This window comes from Egretta garzetta, unplaced genomic scaffold (genome assembly GCF_000687185.1).
Source record: "Egretta garzetta isolate BGI_Z169 unplaced genomic scaffold, ASM68718v1 scaffold534, whole genome shotgun sequence".
Taxonomy (NCBI): Eukaryota; Metazoa; Chordata; class Aves; order Pelecaniformes; family Ardeidae; genus Egretta; species Egretta garzetta.
The window spans coordinates 512,625-530,962 of NW_009259534.1; the positions used below are offsets into that span (position 1 = coordinate 512,625).

General features: G+C 42.1%; 1 protein-coding gene across 1 annotated transcript; it reads right to left on the minus strand.

Moving 5' to 3' along the window:
* Nucleotides 1-9,985: 9,985 nt before the first annotated feature.
* Nucleotides 9,986-14,896, minus strand: LOC104125217 (myosin regulatory light chain 2, smooth muscle minor isoform). Its single transcript, XM_009637639.2, has 4 exons — nt 14,752-14,896; nt 12,954-13,151; nt 12,624-12,785; nt 9,986-11,567 (listed from the first exon to the last, which is right to left on the minus strand). Exons 1-4 carry the CDS (start codon nt 14,894-14,896, stop codon nt 11,395-11,397), a joined length of 678 nt encoding a protein of 225 aa, XP_009635934.2. The 3' UTR covers nt 9,986-11,394.
* Nucleotides 14,897-18,338: the final 3,442 nt, after the last annotated feature.

Here is an 18,338-nt window from a genome sequence, read left to right on the forward strand (position 1 = left end):
GGCGTTGGCGCAGCCCGGGGGAAGTCGTCCCCGCCGCCGCTGGTGCTTGGGCCCTGGGCGCCGCCTGCAGGTGCCGGGCGGCGGGTAAGGGAGGAAGGGATGGAGCCCCGAGGCTGGGGGTGCTGGGCGGGGGGGAGAGCCCCAAAAGTTGATGAGGAAGGATAAATCCGAGCCGCCTTCAAAACGCCTGTGTCTGAGGTCGGGGGGTACACGGGGCAGCTCCGGGCCGCCGCGTTCAACCGGGCACCGGCACTCGACCTGGGCGGCGGGACGCCCCGCTCCGCTCTCTTGTTTCGAGAAGTGGAAGCGTAGTTCTGGAGGGCTTCTTCGGGTCAGCGAGTTTTTCTCGTGTCCTTATTTTCTATGTATCACGTTGAAGATGGAGCTTCGGTCCGTGTTCCTGAAGCCTCAGCCGGCGACCGCGGAGTTACCGGGTCATGGTGTCGTAGCAGTGAGGTAAATGAAGCCTGATCGTTTGGTAACATGCTGCCTGAATTAAGTGTAAGGTGTCACCCTTACATTTAGGCTTCCTCATGTTTCGCTTAAGGGATCAGAAAAATTATAGTTTGCATCTTTAAGTCTTCTAAATGACTACTCCCGCATGAACAAGACTTAACACCTCTGGCAGGCATAGATTATAAGACCTCTTGGAGGATTTATTCTTGCTTATATTTTCCTCAGGAAAACACTGCAAAGGATAACATAATTTTTTCTTCTTCATTTACTGATGTAGGATCTCAAAGAAATTGAGGTACGAGCTCTTCTTAGTGCTCTTCTGAGGATGGGGTCTGAAATGACTTCAGAAGCAGTTCCTTTTTTACCTCATGTCAGCTTCTGAATTTTTAAAATTTTCCTAAACAGAATGCTTATTCACATGTACCCATATAAATCACTTCGGCTTCAAAAAGCTGTTCTTTAGTACACTAAAAGATTCTGAAATATTGTCAGATGGGAAAGCTGCGCTGTCAGTTCATCATTCTTTTAACTCCTTTCCTGCCTGTTAACAGTTTTGTTGGTGTACAATTGGTATATTGGTAAACAACAACTCATAAGGAGGAGAGGAAAAAATAGATGAACAGGCTTTTGCTGATATTGCCAATTGTATTTACAGATATAAGTGGAGTACATTTAGGCACTGTACATACTGAAATTAATACATAATCTAGAAGCTGCAGTCCCAAGTTTGAAGTGAGACACTAATTGCTAAAAGGTCCAACTTTCTTTCCATGCTTTCCCCTCAAACCAGAGGAGTTAGTTCATGAGATCTGAGAATTTGGCCTAATTAGCTTATAAGAATACTTTCCCAATGAGTTTTAATATCACTCTTGTAAAATTTGCCTTGAAATAAAAGGGAAAAAATACTAAATGCTGATGAATCGAGAGCATGCTCATGGAAAAAGTATTGGGGAAAAAGTCCTCTGTTTTTACTAGACAAGGTGTGTAGTTTCAGGATAATTATATGCAAAGTGTGAGCGGGCAGAAAAGGAGCAGAAACACCAAGATAGTAATAGAGATATTAAAATACTTCATGATAATCTTCAACAACTGAATCATGTGTTGAAATTTAATTATGAAAATAGTTACTTGATATCTTAATTTAAAATCCTTTCATCGTTTACTTTAAATTGAACCAGTGCTGCAAACTTACTACTCAATGCTGTATTGTTTTTCATGCTATTAAAAAGGTGTTACATGAAACCTGTCAACGTATATGTTGTTCCCAGTGTTTAATTTTCAAAGATGTGGGAATAGGTACGGTATTATTACTCGCCCAGTATGAGATCAGTTCTTAGTGATGAAATTGTCTGGCTGTCTCTCTCTCTCTCTTTCTCTCTCAAAGTTTTTGTCTACAATTTGTCACATCATAGTGGAATGAGAAGCAGTTGTTAAATGCAGACCATTTTCTGTGTGATGTCAGTCTAGATAATGCTTTTACAAATGGTTCAATTTTACTTGATTCCAGCATACGTGATATTACTAAAGAAATTTAAAGGGGAAAAAGGGGGGTTGTTTTGCCTCTTACAATAGTTGGAGAATTTCTTTTACTCATTGACATAAATCTTAAAAAGAAAAGAAAAGGTCTTCTTTTGTGAATGTATTAGCTTGTGCTTCAGCTCTCAGTTAAGATCTGTTGTGATGATCTCTCAGGTGAACAGGACTTTGCTTCTGCTGTTTAAAACTTGGTGTGGAGAGGATGCTGCTTGAGGATGGTACCTATGAGCTGCCCGCAGCCCTGAACAGTGCTTAGTTCCCTGTGACTGTGCATCCCTGGCTGCTGCTGGAGAACAGTGTGGCTGTAATCCCATTTCCTGCTGCCTTACCGACTGTTTCTGAGAGTACAATAATGCCATGGGCTGTTTCTTCAGTACGCAGGCTCCTTTTCTCCAGTGCGCAGACTCCTCTGTGCTCTGATAGCATTCCCGGACTGCACAGAGAGCTGTGCTTGCAGATCAACATCTGATGGGACAGCAGGTCTGGTCTTGAAGGCGGCCTTCAGGCTTTTCTAAAAGAACAGTCCAGGCATATCCTAGGGAGAGCACGTTCTGGGAATCCGAGTGATCCATCCAGCCTTCTGCCAGCACACAGTGCAAAGTATGTCCAGAATGAAGTGTTTCCACAGCTGCTCTTTGGAGGGAGTGTGCCCTCCCTGCCGTCCTGTGTGCAGGCTGGGCGCCGTGAGAACATTTGGGGCCAGGGAGATCTCAGGCTGTGTGTGTTGGAAGGACGCTCGTGTAGCTGATGGTACACTACCAAGAAACAGTGCCACTTAGTGTTGAGCTTCGGTTTTATAGAGCGTTTGTTTTGTGGGCTGGAGAAAAATGCTTGCGCTACCACATCCAAGAATACGCCAAAAATTTGTTTATTTCTCAGTACCACATAACTCCCTGCAAAATGCATACAGAATAGGAATTAATGTATCAATTCTGAAAACATGATTTTTTTTTTAAATGCTGACCTCTTAACTCCTTCAGTTTTCTTCTTTCTACTACTTTTTCCTTCATTACTCCCACCTTCTTTCTCATTTATGTCATTCTTCTTTAAGCAAAAACCCTTTTAAGCAAAACATATAGAATTTTCCTATCCTTTCCATCTAAAATACTCAAATACTTTGGTGCTTTTGAAATGTTTCCTGGGGTTATTTTCTTTGGATTGTTTAAAAGCCTACAAAATCATGTGTTTCATACTTAAGTTCTAAGGCTGCTATATGCAGCAAGCAATTTACTGTAAACCTTTTCCCTCCTTTCATTTAATTATCTCCATTTCCCCGCCTCTTCTGAGTTATGATGACAGTGCAAATATTTATGATTAGCTTGGTTGCTTAATGAAGCAGAATCAGTCTTTGCCATATGATGTGTCTTTATGAATCTAATTAATGTTAGAGGAGCAGCTGCAGTGTCTCACAGTAAAAGTCTGCCTGTGCCAGTGTGCCCTAGCTGTAAAGAGATGCGTATTCTGGATGTGGAAAGCAGGGAGCAAAGTCTTGGCCGTGCTTTGGGGAGCTGCCATTCCCATGGACTGTGTCTGTACTGCCTGCTCCACAAAGGCAACCGCACTGAATGAACGGGAGCCAGGGGACTGGTCTACTTGTTTGCGGTCATGGTGTGCTCCTTGCTTGCTGCAAGGCCAGAAAAAATACCAGGATCGTCCCCAGCGGCTGCATTTGGCCATACTCAACAGCAAGAAGCAGAGCAAGCCTGTCAGGATTGCTCTGGCTGGAGTTTTGCTCAACGTTCAGATCTTGCTGCCTCCTGAGGAGGTGAGAACCATGAAGCTGGGGTTAAATGACATTGTCCAAGGCTCACCCTGATTTTTCAGCAAGTTGGAATTGGCCCATGAAGTGGGGAAGGGGAAGCCCAGCAGCTGTGTCCTCTTCCTGCTTCTTGCAGGAGCACTGCTGGGGTGTGTCTACTGGTTCCTTGGATGCCTTCAACAAGTAATAGATGCTGTGAAGTCTCCCCTACCAGGTCCCTGGAGGGTTTTATTGGTTTGGTTTGGGGTTTTTGGTTTTTTGGTTGGTGTTTGTTTTGGTTTTTTTTTTTCTGAAACTTGGAACCATCAGGTTTTTTGAAAACCTCTTTATGCTTCCTCTTCTTTTTGGAGCAGAGAGAACACTGCATGCTTTTAGCCTGTTCTTAAGGGGGGAGCAACAGTCGTGGCCATATGCAGGTATCGAGGGAAGAATAAGAATCAGGGAAGCCTATCATATCTTCCCAGAATCCGTTCCCAACCTCTACTAGTTTTAGCTCATGGAGGGGTAAGCCATCCCGAGCCAGATGTGGTATTTAGTAACCCGTGATGAACTTCTTCCGTGAGCTTGCTTAATACGTAGTCCTTGAATTGATGTAAATTCAGCATCCACAGTGTCCTTTGTGGGTGTTTGTGGATTCCTTTGCAAGGTTGCTGTTTGTTACATGAAGAACTTCGCCTTACTAATCTTCAACCTATCCCGATTTTTATTTGATGCTGTAGACTTCATATTGGAAGAAATGCTGAGGCTGAATTGTGTGTCCACCTCTACTGTGTTACTTTTGCCTCTAGAGAGCTCTTGCGTGTTTCATCAGCTGTAGCAAAGTGTCCTGCTTACGTAATTTTTCTTGTATATAAGCTATTCCATACCCTTGGTTGTCACAGAAGTAAGACTGCGGATATGCATAGGGAACAAGCAAAAGAGTGTAAGAAAGGAGCCTAGATGAAAAAGCGCATTTGTGATTTTTCACATTGAATTAAGAATTAAGAATGTGTGAAAGTTGGGTGGGTTTGCCAGTTAAGAGATTTTTCTGAACATATTATCACTGTTAACAAAAGTAGCAAATGCTACTTAGAGAGGTTAAGTATTGACAGCACAATCAAATACTTCCAAATTTTGTTCTAAGTCATTCCTAGGTCAAAACAGTCATTGAACCAAAGCATTTTGACTGTCAGTTGCTTTACCTAGTATTTTGGCTCATCCCTCTGCCTTTCCATCCCTTCTTCCCTGATTCCAGCAGGCATCTGTTGTATCTGTCAAGCTATCCCGAGTGCAGTGCTGTATCAGTCAGAGTGACAGTCTTTCTTCTTGCGATGCTGGGAGTGTCCCAGAGTTGTTCTGGAATTTCTCCCAAAATAGCACCAGCACTGTGATCCAAAGGGAAAACGTTTGAGAAGTCATGAGTGAAAGAAGGGATTCTGAATCCATGTCTTCACTTGGGATTCTTGGAGAGCCCCTGGAGCAGGACTTCTAACTGGCTGTGGGGTATTTCCTGTTTTCATTCAAAGACCTCATGAATAAAAATCATAAGTTACTTCTTTCCCCGGTGGTCCTTGCCACAACGTAGATGCTGAAGCATGAAAAATAAAGGCTCTCAGAGAATGTACTCGAGCTTATAGAAGGAAGATATATTCTTTCTCCATACTGAAAATGAAAAATAACTCTGTTTTGACTTTCTGGCAACTTCCAGTGTGCATATCTGAGGAAAAGGCAAGAACCTAAGTTCTCTAGAGCATCGTATGACAATGATATGCCAGGGCCAAGGACAAAGTAGAGAAGTGTAATGAGGCATAAATAAAATAAAATCAGTCTCTGAAGTGTTGTAGAACAGGAGAAAACAAAAAACCTAATACATTATTTAAATCTGCAGCTTGATCACTGTATGAATGGATGCTGAGACGTGTTTGACAGAGTATCGATGGACTGGACTTGGCAGACAAGGTGCTCCTTGCGTTCCCGAGTCCAAAGTTCTTCATATATAAGAACACAATTTTTAAAAAAAAGAAAGAAAAAGTTGAAAAGTACATCTTGGGCTGTTGATTTCTGCTAGGTTTTTGTCCCTCACTACCTGTTCTCTGTGATGAAGAAGTCACTGTACTGTCACTTGTGCTCTATGTCCATCGCTTGTTTTTTATCCCAACTGTTAAGTTGCAATCATTTTAGTCAAATTTTTGTGGGTTTTTCTCCCCTTTTTGCTCTAGTTTTAAATACAAGTATTGCCAGACACCATGATTCAACAACATTTATGAGTGAAATGCAAAAGTAAGTGTTGAGGTATTCTTAGTAAGAAGAGAGTGAGGCCTCCAGTCTTTCAAACACATGTAATTAATTCTGCTAAACCTAAGGACATACATGTGTGCCCTCTCCTTGCATGTTAAATTAGCATTTGTATCTACCTGGCAATGTGTATGTACAAATAAGGAAGAAAATGAAATGTGCTCAATGCTTGGCCAAGGGCCTAAAATGCTATTTTAAAACATACCCAGAAAACAAGAAGGAGCATATTTAGTCAGGTGTTTGACATAAAAAGTAAGCTGGTACCGGTTTTGTTATTAGCTGATGTCTATGCAAGTTTGGTTGGCTGGTGGAGCAATTTCAAAATCAGCGTGCTGCTTCGGAGGAGGTAATACATTGCCAGTATAAAACCTATTGTGTTGGAAACTGTTAGCTCACAACTAAGGAAGAAGAATTTGATAGAGGAAAAAGCCCAGTATCTGTTAGATACAATGCTAAGTCAATGCTGAAGTTACTCATGTCTGACACCAACTCTGTTTTACCAAATCCTAAGACAGGGCTCACAGGCCTCGTATTACACCCACTCAACTTGAATATGCTAGACAGAGGCTGGAAATTACCATGAAATGCTGTCTTTTAACTCCCAGGGAGCTATGCCCGCAACATTCCTAAGGAAAAAGCCAAAACAAAGCATAGTTTAGTGTTTGCTGAGGTTGTACTCACTGATACCCTAAAATAGTCTAAGTGAGGAAATTAAAAATTAAGGATTAAATAAACCTTGCAAAATTGAGCGGTGACTTCTTACAAGAATGCTAAAATGAATGCTGCTGTTGCACACCATCTGCTCCGTTAGGCACAAGTATTAAAGTTAGTCACGACCTGCCTTATCCTGTAGTTTTTGTAACTGACTTTCAAGCTTTAGCAAAGTTGGTTTACTAAGGGACGGAATCACGGTTGAGGAGTCTGCATGCAGCAAGCAGTTGGGATTTTCCAGGAGGCTGTTTGATTTCCTGCTCCCCTGTTAATTACATGCTTCCGAGAAGCAGATTTATTACATTCAGACAAACTGCATGACCCCTTAAGCCCTGTGATGCAACGTCTATTATGTACGATCTGTTCTCTAGGGAATATCGTGCATTTGGCCTGAAAGCATTCCTTGACAGTATGTTTTTTTTCCTGTATTATTGAAATTTGCAATACAAGTAATTTTTTTTCAGGGTCTAGAACAGGGGTTCTGTAAGGGTGTGCTATCACAGCAGCCTGCCTGCTTTGTCTGCTTGCAGCAGCTGAGCTCGCTCCTACCCAAAATGAGTGGTTCCAGGGAAGAGGGAACGATGTGTGCACGGGCCCGTGGGCTGCTGAGGAAAGTGGGAAGAGCACCCAGGTGCTGCCACTTTTTTTTTTTTAAGATGAAAAGTTTTCTATCTAATAAATGAAAAGTTTGGGAAAACAGTGATCTCTATGAGTTGTTGCACAGAGCACAAGAAAAATGAGCTGTGTGGAATTTGGTTTTTTTCCCAGTATCGCTTTTCAGCATTTCATGATAACATTTTAAAGTGCGTTTTGAGAGGCATTTACTTACACTTCTTTGTGCCTCTATATTGTTCCCAGCTTCTGTAATACTGTTTCTAAGTTACTGTTATCCTAAATCATTTTTCTGAAGGAGGAGGTTATCTAAAAATGACAGCAGAGTTTGAAAAATTAAGCAAGCAAGCCAAATAAGGAGCGTGGGTACACAGGCAATACCAATGGCAGATTGATATCCAGTTTCCGAAATGTTCCTGATTCTGATTGTTACTCACCCGTTATTTGGACGTACATTGTCTGAATGCCTTCAGGACGGCAAAAGAGCTATTTGTTGCCATTTGACACTCCCCAGGAACACACCAAATAATAGGTTGGTAACATTCTGGACAAGAAAAGGCCATGGCCATGAGAAACACACGATGATAAGATTTCGGCTATTTTCCAGCTTTTGGAACAAACGCTCTGGGCGGGACACAAAGGCATACTGTTACCCACAGTCCTGTGCCAGGATGGGGCCCCCGCGCTACATTTCGTTTCCCAACATGTGATAGCGATCCTAGACCACAAGCCATCTAAAGATAGTTCCTAGGTCAGCGGTGAAACGGATCCTTACTTCAGAGCGTAGGAACACCACCTCTGTGACATCAGTTAGTTGCTGAGCTAGTATATGAAGCTGACTTCATGTTGTGAAATGCTCCAGCCAGCTGATCGCTGTGTGATAAAAGATGGTTTTATCTGCTTAAATGCAGCCTGAAGAGCAGAAACAAGGGTATCCCAAGCGGTTCAAATGTTGCGTGTTACCGGTACCTCCAGCGACAGCCGGGGGAGGGGGGAGGCAGCAGCAGGCAAACACTGGCAGCACTTCACACAGAGGCAGTCCCCTTCGGAGGTTTCTCACGCAGCTGCAATAGCTCTTTGGCTGCAGTTCGACCTTTGCGGATGTAGCCTTAGAGCAGGGTAAATGGGTCATGTAAAATAAATCACTGCTTTTCAATAGTGCTTCGCAGGGCATTATATATCACCGTAGATGTAAGGCTATTAAATGTGTGCATCAGCCTATGAAAATAGGTTTTCATCATAAGCTTAGTCTGGCGTGGAGCTTGGAGACCATCATCTATGAACCCCAAGGGAGAAAAGATTAGGTTCCAAGATTTTTGACTGCAAAATGCTAGGCCTAAGTCATCAGAATCTTAAGCTGTTCCAGTGACCAAAGTTATTTTTATTTTTGGAAGTGGATTATTGATGACACATCCCTAGAGCCCTCGGCACGCAACCTCAGCTGTCTGGACATTCCTTGCTGCCTAGCTACAAAACGCATCCGATGCTCTTATATGGTCTCTTGGCTGGGTCTGCAGGTCTCACAGCCTTCCAGCGGTTAAGGGCTTCGTGCCCGCTTGCGGGTTAACTGGTCTCCTACGTTACAGTACTAGGGAAACCTGGACTTGGAAGGTCATCGTTAGTTATACTCAAAGATCCTTGGAAATTCTGTCTCAACAACGTGTCTTCCTGAGTAGGTATCTTTACGTTAATAGTTCTCTGTCCCCACCCCCTAATTAGAGAAAGCAGCCGAGAACACAGCACCCACACAGCGCAAGGAACAAAGCAGCTGCATCCCACCGTCCAGCTGGCTGTTCAGAAACTGAGCAGCAGTACAGAGGATTTTTAAGAGACAGTTTCCTCTCAAGGAGGATATCAGATTGTCTTCTATGTAACTTTTACTTATTATTTTAAAAAACACTACTTCAAAACTTATTTCCAGCAAGAAAAATCCAGCTGGCCTGTCTGCCGATTACTCAGTGTAACTAACATACCAGCACCTAAACTGTGCTGAGAAGACAGGAGACAAACCCAGTGTTGCTAACAGAAGAAAACCAATCCTCTGAATCTTACACCATTTTGGTATTCAAAGGGAAGGAATAATCAAGACTGCCTAACATCTATCCCTAGCACAGGCTGCATGCATGGACACAAACAATGTTGAATTACATAGATGTGACAAGATCAGTCTAAAGAAGTGACAGTGCAACTGTTCTTTGGCTTAGTGTTACATAGCAACATTTCAACAAGACAGGGTTTCCTAGATCTCTATGCTGTTGTCTTTGCCACACGGGCATTGTAGGTGAAAGCTTCCATACCTATTCGTAAACAACCTTCCAAAAAAATCAGCTGTTGCTAGAACCTTGCAGGTATCCCACGGAGAAATACCTCAGCAAGCTTACTGAAGAGCACAGAGGCAGTTTACAAGCAAACTTTTGAGACAAGGAGCAGGTGTGGCAGTCTGAAGCAGTAGAGCAAGGAACAGTCTGGGTAGGAAAAAAAGACAAATTGAGGCTAAGTTCCAGTTATCAGATAACACACAAAACTGGGAAAAGAATGGCTGAAAACTCATTTTATTTAAGCCCAGAAGTAGAATAAACCACCCAGGAATTTAAAAAAAAAAAAATCAAAGTACGCCTTTGTATATTTTGTATGCCAAGTATATTTTGTGAAGCTAACTTACTTACAGAGCTAAAGCCAGAATACCTTCAAGAACCACCTTGCTGGGAACACAGGCAAGATTGAGTAACTAAGCCTCCGTGCTACCACACAGGACACGAGAGAAACCCTCCTCAGAGTATATGCTGTCCCAGCTTTTACAAGCCCTTTACCCAAAATAAAATTCCTATTCCTTGGAGCCTTCTAAGTCAAGTGAAATAGCTGAGGGCATGGTTTCTGGATAAGTGGTCATAATTTCAACTGATAAATATGTAGGTAAGATAAATTCCCCTCATGCTTTTCAGCTTCCAGTAGCCAAGAGAATGAGACACATGGAAGGACCCGGTCCTGCTGAGAACTAAAAGAACAACCTTCCTCTCTTCTTTGTATTTGAGACAACGGCATCAGCACAGCTGGTTTCGAATAAATGAGTCCTGCTTGCTTAAAAGCCATCTTATCAGTGTAGCAGAGGAAAATGTGTGATTTTTTTTAAAAGTGAGAGGGACTTCAGCACAACTAGGGGGTTACCAAGTTAATTCTCAGAACTACTTTGCTTGTGTTCTCACACACAGATTAAAAGCTGCAGATCAATAAAGCCTTCTGGCTCTGTATCACTGTTAATCAGTGCCAGCACAGTGTACTCAAGAGACAGATTCCTTTGCACAAGCTTCCTTCAGCAGAAGGGAAGAAATATGCCCAATTCCCACTTATTGCCAGCATAAAAACTTAGCAAACAGGACCACAAACTTTTGACATTAAAAGATTGCTAAAAAAACCTATTAATATCAAAAGGAAATAAAAGCTGGGCACGATATCTGCTTAAGAATCATAAATGTTCTCTGCTGGCTGTTAGGCAATTTTAACAGTCTTCCCTAACCACTGCTTTGGCTAACTAACACCAGTCAGATGCCACTTCAAAAACTGGAGGCACGTGCTGCTCAGAGCCATTTCGAACTGCATAAAACATTACAAAAATTGAGTTTTCCAGCTCGATTTGCAACTGCAAGTGAAATACAATTAACACCTGCATTTGTAAACGCATTATAGAAATGTCATTCTTCACAAAAGAATTTGAGGTATTTTATCTATATAGCAATCTTTATTTCAAAATGGCATTTATTACAAAAAAATGTAAAAATCCAGCTAAACCAGAAACATTGAGATTATTTTCCTGGACTACCAAGTCCATGGATCTTTGTCCCCATATCCCTTTCCTCGCAATATTTTCCCCACTTCCAGTCTGATTACACAGGTGCAAATGTGCCCAAACGGCCTGGAATAGATAAATACATTGAGAAAGGCAAAAGCTGTAAAGCTAAATGCATGCAACAAGTTCTATCAGGAAGAAACCCTCAAAAATAAACGTTATGTGGAAAGCAGAGATAATCTGCAGGTATCCAGGGATTTGCTCAGTCATCCTTGTCTTTTGCTCCGTGTTTCAGGATGCGCGTGAATTCAATGTAGTTGAAATTCCCCTTTTTGTCGATGGGCGCCTCTCTGTACAGCTCATCTACCTCTTCGTCTGTGAACCTGTCCCCCATCGTCGTCAGCAGCTCCCGCAGGTAGTCCTCCTGGATGAACCCTAGAACACAATGTAAGAGGACGTAAGAAGTTTTGACATTTATCTGCTAATAGATGAACGATAATACCTTTCTTTGAATTCTTTTTTTTCAATTAAAGAGACCCACAGTCTTTGTTGCCAAATGAAAACAAAGCCATTAAAGCCTATTACTATAATTGCCAAATAATTACAAGCATTCAATCAAGTCAAGCCTCTTAGTTTGCATGTTCTCACTACTTCAAGTAAAGGCCATTTTATGACTTGCCTGTGTTGTTTCAAAGAATATGCAAATTTGTCACTATACATATGGGACCTTCTTCCCAACAGCAGGGCTATGCTCCTGGTAGTGCTGAGCCTTCTAACAACTGTGTATTTTGCACAAAGGGGATCCTTTTGTCTTGAACATTCCTAATGAAAACCACTAAAAAAAAAATAATAATGATGGAACCTGACTACCATTGTGTTCCACAAGTGCATGAAACATCGAAATTTGAAATACTTCAAAGATTTAAAACTGATCTTAAATCAGTGACAACACTCAGATTTACGAGACTGGTTGCAAAGAGTACATTTTTGGCATTATTTATTAAACAAGCAGCCTTATGCAACTTGTGATGCCTTCTATCAGCACTCTTGTGAGACACACGCTTTTTCTTATATGCGTTTTCTTCTCCTTTAAGAGCAGCTTAACTAAGGGAAGGTAGATACAAATTGCGGACAGAAAACAAATTCTTCATAAAAGCACAACAGCTTTGAAGACAAGGATTCCCCTTACAAAAGTTGCCCCAAAGCTGAATTTTAAGTGAATTTTAAGACCCTGGTTCCCAATCAATATCTATCCCCCGCCCCCCCTCCCCCCCACTTTCTCCTGTCTTGAACAACAGAACTGAAGTGCCAGAAGTTTGGGATGTTCAGTTTTACAGTGTTTGAAAAGGTAATTTCAGCTGCTGAGGATACATGGCAGGATTTTTAGTTTGCAGAAATCAGAACATTCAGAGTTAAAAATTCATCACCGCTTTTATAAATACAAGTATTTCTGGTACTTACTTTTGTAACCATCTTATTTTACCCACATACCTGTTGCTTCTTCATCAAAGCACGCAAAAGCATTCCTGATGACGTCTTCCGGATCGGTGCCATTTAACTTCTCACCAAACATTGTCAGGAACATTGTGAAGTTTATGGGGCCTGGAGCCTCATTCATCATGGCATCTAGGTATTCATCCGTTGGATTCTTCCCTACAAATAAAGCGATTCGTATTTGCTTTAGCTTTCAAACAAAAAGAAAAAGTAATCTGAATAGCGTAATACAAACTGAGACACCTCTCGTAAGCTATCCCAAACTCAGTATTTTAATTACAACAGTGCCAATTTGCCTGGCAACCATCAACAGAAAAGCGACGTTACCAAGGGAGGCGAGCATATCGTGCAAGTCCTCTTTGTCAATGAAGCCATCCCTGTTCTGGTCGATCATGTTGAAGGCCTCCTTGAATTCCTGAATCTGCGACTGATCAAACATGGCAAATACATTGGAAGTGGCACGCTGAGGGCGCTTCTTGGTGGCCTTCGTCTTTGCCCTTTTGCTAGACATGTTGGCTGTTGGTTCTGGGGAGGCAGAAACATAACCAATATTTAGCCTTATTAAATCAGATTAGGAGTCCTTGGGAGACAGATGGATAAATAGTATCAAATTCTATGCTATAAGCAAATACCCCAAAGTACATATTTAGTATCTCCTGTTCTGTTTTCTTTCATCTGGACTTTATTTCAGCATAATGTCTTTCAGGATTCAGGGACTGGCACTGTTGGCCAATAGCAGGCTACACTAAAAAACAAATCAGACCACAGTTCTTGAAGTGAAACTCTCAGCGCTTGTACTGCTGATTCGATACTCTATCTCCATCTTTCACAAATTAAGATGACTACACACTTAGCAGTTTAGGAGGCAGCGTTGACCTACCATGTAGAAGGATATGGGCTGCTAACCTAGCATAGTATGCAGTGGTTAAGTCAGTCAAGCAGTATGCTAAACTTAAATTTAGGCTCAGAATAGCATTTTGTTGGAATAGCTGCTGTTAAAAGAGCAGTAGGTCTCAAGACACAGAATGACCCTGATAAGAGCCTAATGTTTTTGTGAAGATCAGAGCATGGTGCTGGGGCCAGGAAAGATCTGGCAAAGAACTCCGGTCAGAGCGCTTTCATCAGAGTCAGCCTGAGGATTGTGTGTGTTAGAAAAAGGACACTGACATGGTTCAGAAGCACTACATTGCTATTCTCTTACACAGTGGAACTATTACACGGTACATATACAAATGTATTATGTCGATTCATTTGAAAATAGTTTTAAAAGTCTGAAGATAGTTTCTTTTAAATTATCAACCCTTTAAGACATTTATATATCCTCACTGAATCTTTATATAGTTTCATGTATCACACATATACAAATTTAATTGTTTCCCTTGAGCTATCAAATGAAGAAATAAACATGGTAGTTTACATGTTGTAATACTAATATAACCAGAGCAAAAATGAGGCTTTCAAGCTAACTGCTTCTTTTTAGCCAGGAATATACATTTAGTGTTCAACTATGGTTGACAGTACAAACACAAAAAGCTGAGTCATCCACTGCAATGCAAACACAAAACCTCAACATTGCTATGGGATGAAAGTAAGGTAGACCCTGTTTAAAGTTGTTTCTAAAAAGTCTTGTACACCCCTACACTTTAGTTTTATCTACTGCAAGCAATCCATGCTGCTATAATCCTTTATTATGCCCAAAGCACGTTATGCAAACCAGATTCCTTCCATCCTCGATTTTGAATTTTACAGGAAGCACCTGCAGCAAGTGTCCTGAAATAGGACAAATCTAAGCTTCACCTATCGTCACAAGAATGCCAACATTTTGAAATTTACACTACGTATTAATTTTCTAACTTTAAAAAAAAAATCATCATCTGGTCAGAAATGCAATTCTAATCAAAGTCACAGCACAGTTCCAACAGTTTCTCAGATAGTTTGCTCAAAGTTACTACATTTTCTGTTAGACTCCTACAAAAGCAAGACTAAAGTAACTAACTTGTATTCATCCTTAAAAACAAAGGGAGAAAAATTAAGCAAAGTAACTCCCTTACATGGTGAATCAATCTAATATTCAGGGAAAAAGCAGTTAGGTTTTTTTGGTTTTAATTAAAAGAAAGATTTTTACCTTGCTTTGTATCAGATACATGGCATGCTGTACCAAGCATCTGGATCATAAAAGGATACTCCATGGTTACGTCCTTCTCAGTCTGTCTACAAAGAGCATTACCGATTTCCCCTGCTAATTCCACACTTTTAAATCCTGCGTGCATATACAACGTTCTTCTGACGTATTAAAAAACCGTTACGTCCCACACTAAAAATAGCCTATGAAATGCAACTGTGCATCGTTCAACAACACTGAAGTTCTCTTCATTGCATTCACTAACCACAAGCTGTCTGAGATGTTTGGCCTCCAACAACACTTCAACAAATAAATATGAACTCCTGACATCTAGATATTTATGAAGACAGCTGACAACAAAGGTAGTTTGCTTTCAAGCTGCAGTCAATAGTTGTGCATAACTTTGGTCTTTCTCTTACCTCTGCAGAAACACTCATACAAGCTACTGTTAAATGCTGAATTACTGATTAAAAGTTCCACTACCCAGAACAGAGTCAATCAACACATGTTAATAACGGTTCTCTGAAACAATTCATCACTTTCAGGACACAGCCTATTCAAAGCAAACTAAAAAGTTTACTTTGCACGTGCTGCAAAGCAACACTCACAGCAAGCCACTACCTGCAGTTCTCTCGGGTATAATTCAATCCTGATTGAGGGGAGGTAGCAAAAGCAGACTAGTGCTGACTGTAGCTACTCATGGGGGAAGAGAGACCATTTCCTTCTAATTCTGTTCAGAAGATTGCCATATCAGAATATCGTACCAGAGAAGAAAAATTTGCCAGTGCTTGCATTACTGTTTTCTGAGTTTCTCTCAGCCAGGCTTGGGAGGCAACCATACAGAATGCAGAAGGCACGACTCTCTCACTTGAAGAGACTGGTCAGCCTGCATATGGAGAAACATTAGGTCTCACAAGACTAGTGCCTTTCAGCTCAAGTTTGGTGCAGCTATGCTTGAAATGGTAAAATACTGGCTGGCTGGGTGGTGATGAATGGAGTTAGATCCAGCTGATGGCCGGTCATAAGTGGTGTTCCCCATGGCTCAGTTTTGGGGCCAGTTCTGTTTACTATCTTTGTCAATGATCAGGATGAGGGGATTGAGTACAACCTCCGTAAGTTCGCAGATGACACCAAATTGGGTGAGAGTGTCTGTCTGCTCAAGGAGAGGAGTGGTCTGCAGAGGGCCCTGGACAGGCTGGTTCAATAGGCTGAGGTCAGCTGTATGAGGTTCAACAAGGCCAAGTGCCAGGTCCTGCACTTGGGTCACAACAACCCCATGCAACGCTACAGGCTTGGGGGAAGAGTGGCTGGAAAGCTGCCTGGCAGAAAAGGACCTGGGGGTGTTGATCAACAGCATGCTCAATACGAGCCGGCAGTGTGCCCAAGTGGCCAAGGAGGCCAATGGTATCCTGGCTTGTATCAGAAATAGCGTGGCCAGCAGGAGCAGGGAAGTGATCCTGCCCCTGTACTCAGCACTGGTGAGGCCACAGCTTGACTACTGTGTTCAGTTTTGGGCCCCTCAATACAAGAAAGACATTTGGGCGCTGGAGCGTGTCCAGAAGAGAGCAAAGCTGGTGAAGGGTCTGGAGCACAAGTCTTACAAGAAGCGGCTGAAGGAACTGGGGTTGTTTAGCATGGAAAAAAGGAGGCTGAGGGGCAACCTTATGGCTCCCTACAACTGCCTGAAAGGAGGTTGTAGTGAGGTGGGCGTTGGTCTCTTCTGCCAAGTAGCAAGTGATAGGACAAGAGGAGATGGCCCCAAGTTGTACCAGGGAGGTTTAGATTAGATATTAGGAAAAATTTCTTCACTGAAAGGGCTGTCAAGCATTGGAATGGGCTGCCCAGGGAAGTGGTCAAGTCCCCATCCCTGGAGGTATTTAAAAGACAGGTAGACAGGGTGCCTGGGGACATGGTTTAGTGGCGGAATGGCAGTGTTAGGCTAACAGTTGGACTTCATGATCTTAAAGGTCTTTTCCAACCTAAAGGATTCTATGAAATACTGCACTCAGCTCTGGAAAACTCTATTAGAAAGAGGGTAATAAATTGGAAGGTGTTCAGAAAAACAAGGACATCAATCCAGTTAGCCAAAGAGCTTACGATGGAAAAAGTTCCAAGTACTTACACTTATTGTTATCTGTGTACAATAGTGAATGACGTAACAGGCAAGAACTAACCTAGTTTGAGTCAAGCGCTGCACCCACTAATTTCAGAGAAAATAGTATTTCATCCAATAAATCCACCAGGTTGTTTACTTAGAAAAAAACCACATGCTTTTATAATTGAAAGAGCGTAACTATAAGCTGAAAATAGAATAATTTCAGTATACAAAAAGTGGAAATACTTCACATGAGATAGTACAAGTCATGACAAGCAGGTTTAGTCTGTTGTTTAATACTATGATACACTGAATGGTCTGGGCCTTGGTTTGGAATCTGTTCAAGAAACTTCTCAAGTAAGATCTTGCCTGTAAAACGTACTATATTTCCAAAACCATAACCTTCATTTAGGAAGATTTTCACATACTAAAAAAATGAATAAATTGCACCCACTGGACTAGAGAGGTAGTAACAGCACTGCGCCACACTGTGCTGCTTGTACATTTGCTTCGTTGAGCAACAGCAATGGGCAGCAAACTACAGAAACACAGGAAGTCATCTCACACTCCTTACCTCTTAGAAAAAGACGAACCCCAGGAGGAGACAAAACTGAGCAACTAAAGAGCTTGAGCCACACAATAAGATACGAAACTTTAAAAGCCACTTACAGTGGTGCCAGTTTGATCTGTTCAGAGGCAGTGACCAGAAGTCATGCTTCAGTCAACAGCCCCGTGTTTCAACAGTGGTTTTATAATGACTGCAAATGTTTTATCACTCGAAGTTAAAAACAAACAAAAAACCCCCACAACAGAAAACACACCCAAGAAAGTCTCTACATAAAATCTAGTAATGAATATTTTATTTCAACACTGCCAATTATTTGGGAACTTTATCAAACTAAGATGTAACACCCACCTTCTCTTAAATCAGCAAGTTCAAAACTCAGCCTCAAAGCTAAATCCCAAGTTCTGTCCGTGTAATCAGTTACCACCTCAAGGACCACCACTCATCCATCACAGTCTGGGTGGTAGCAGGAGAGGATCAGACCAAGGCACTCCAGCGGATCTGTGGCAAAGCTCAGTAAAGAGCAGATTATACTTCAAAAAAACCCCAATACCCTGCACAATCTCACCTAGTCTTGAAAGCCATCTCAATACGCTCCTCGTTAACAAGTTTTCCTACATCCTTGTATGAGGAGTCAAACCTGCCTCAAAATCTAGTTTTTGTGATTCGACAAAGCCTCTGTCCGCAAGTTAAGAGAGTGGAAACCACTACAAACTGCCCCGAATGGCCTTGCCGAGGCCACAATTATTTCGAAGCGTAAGCAGCAAGGGACAGACTCACCACCTCTCCTGCCACCTCAACCTCTTCCAACCGAGGAGCTTTCGGACCAGCCCTTCCGCTGCTGTAACAACGGCGGGGAAGCGGCTGGAGAGGGCCGGCGCGGCCGGGAGGCAGCTGAGCCCTTCCGACCGGCTGCCTGGGCCACCGGGC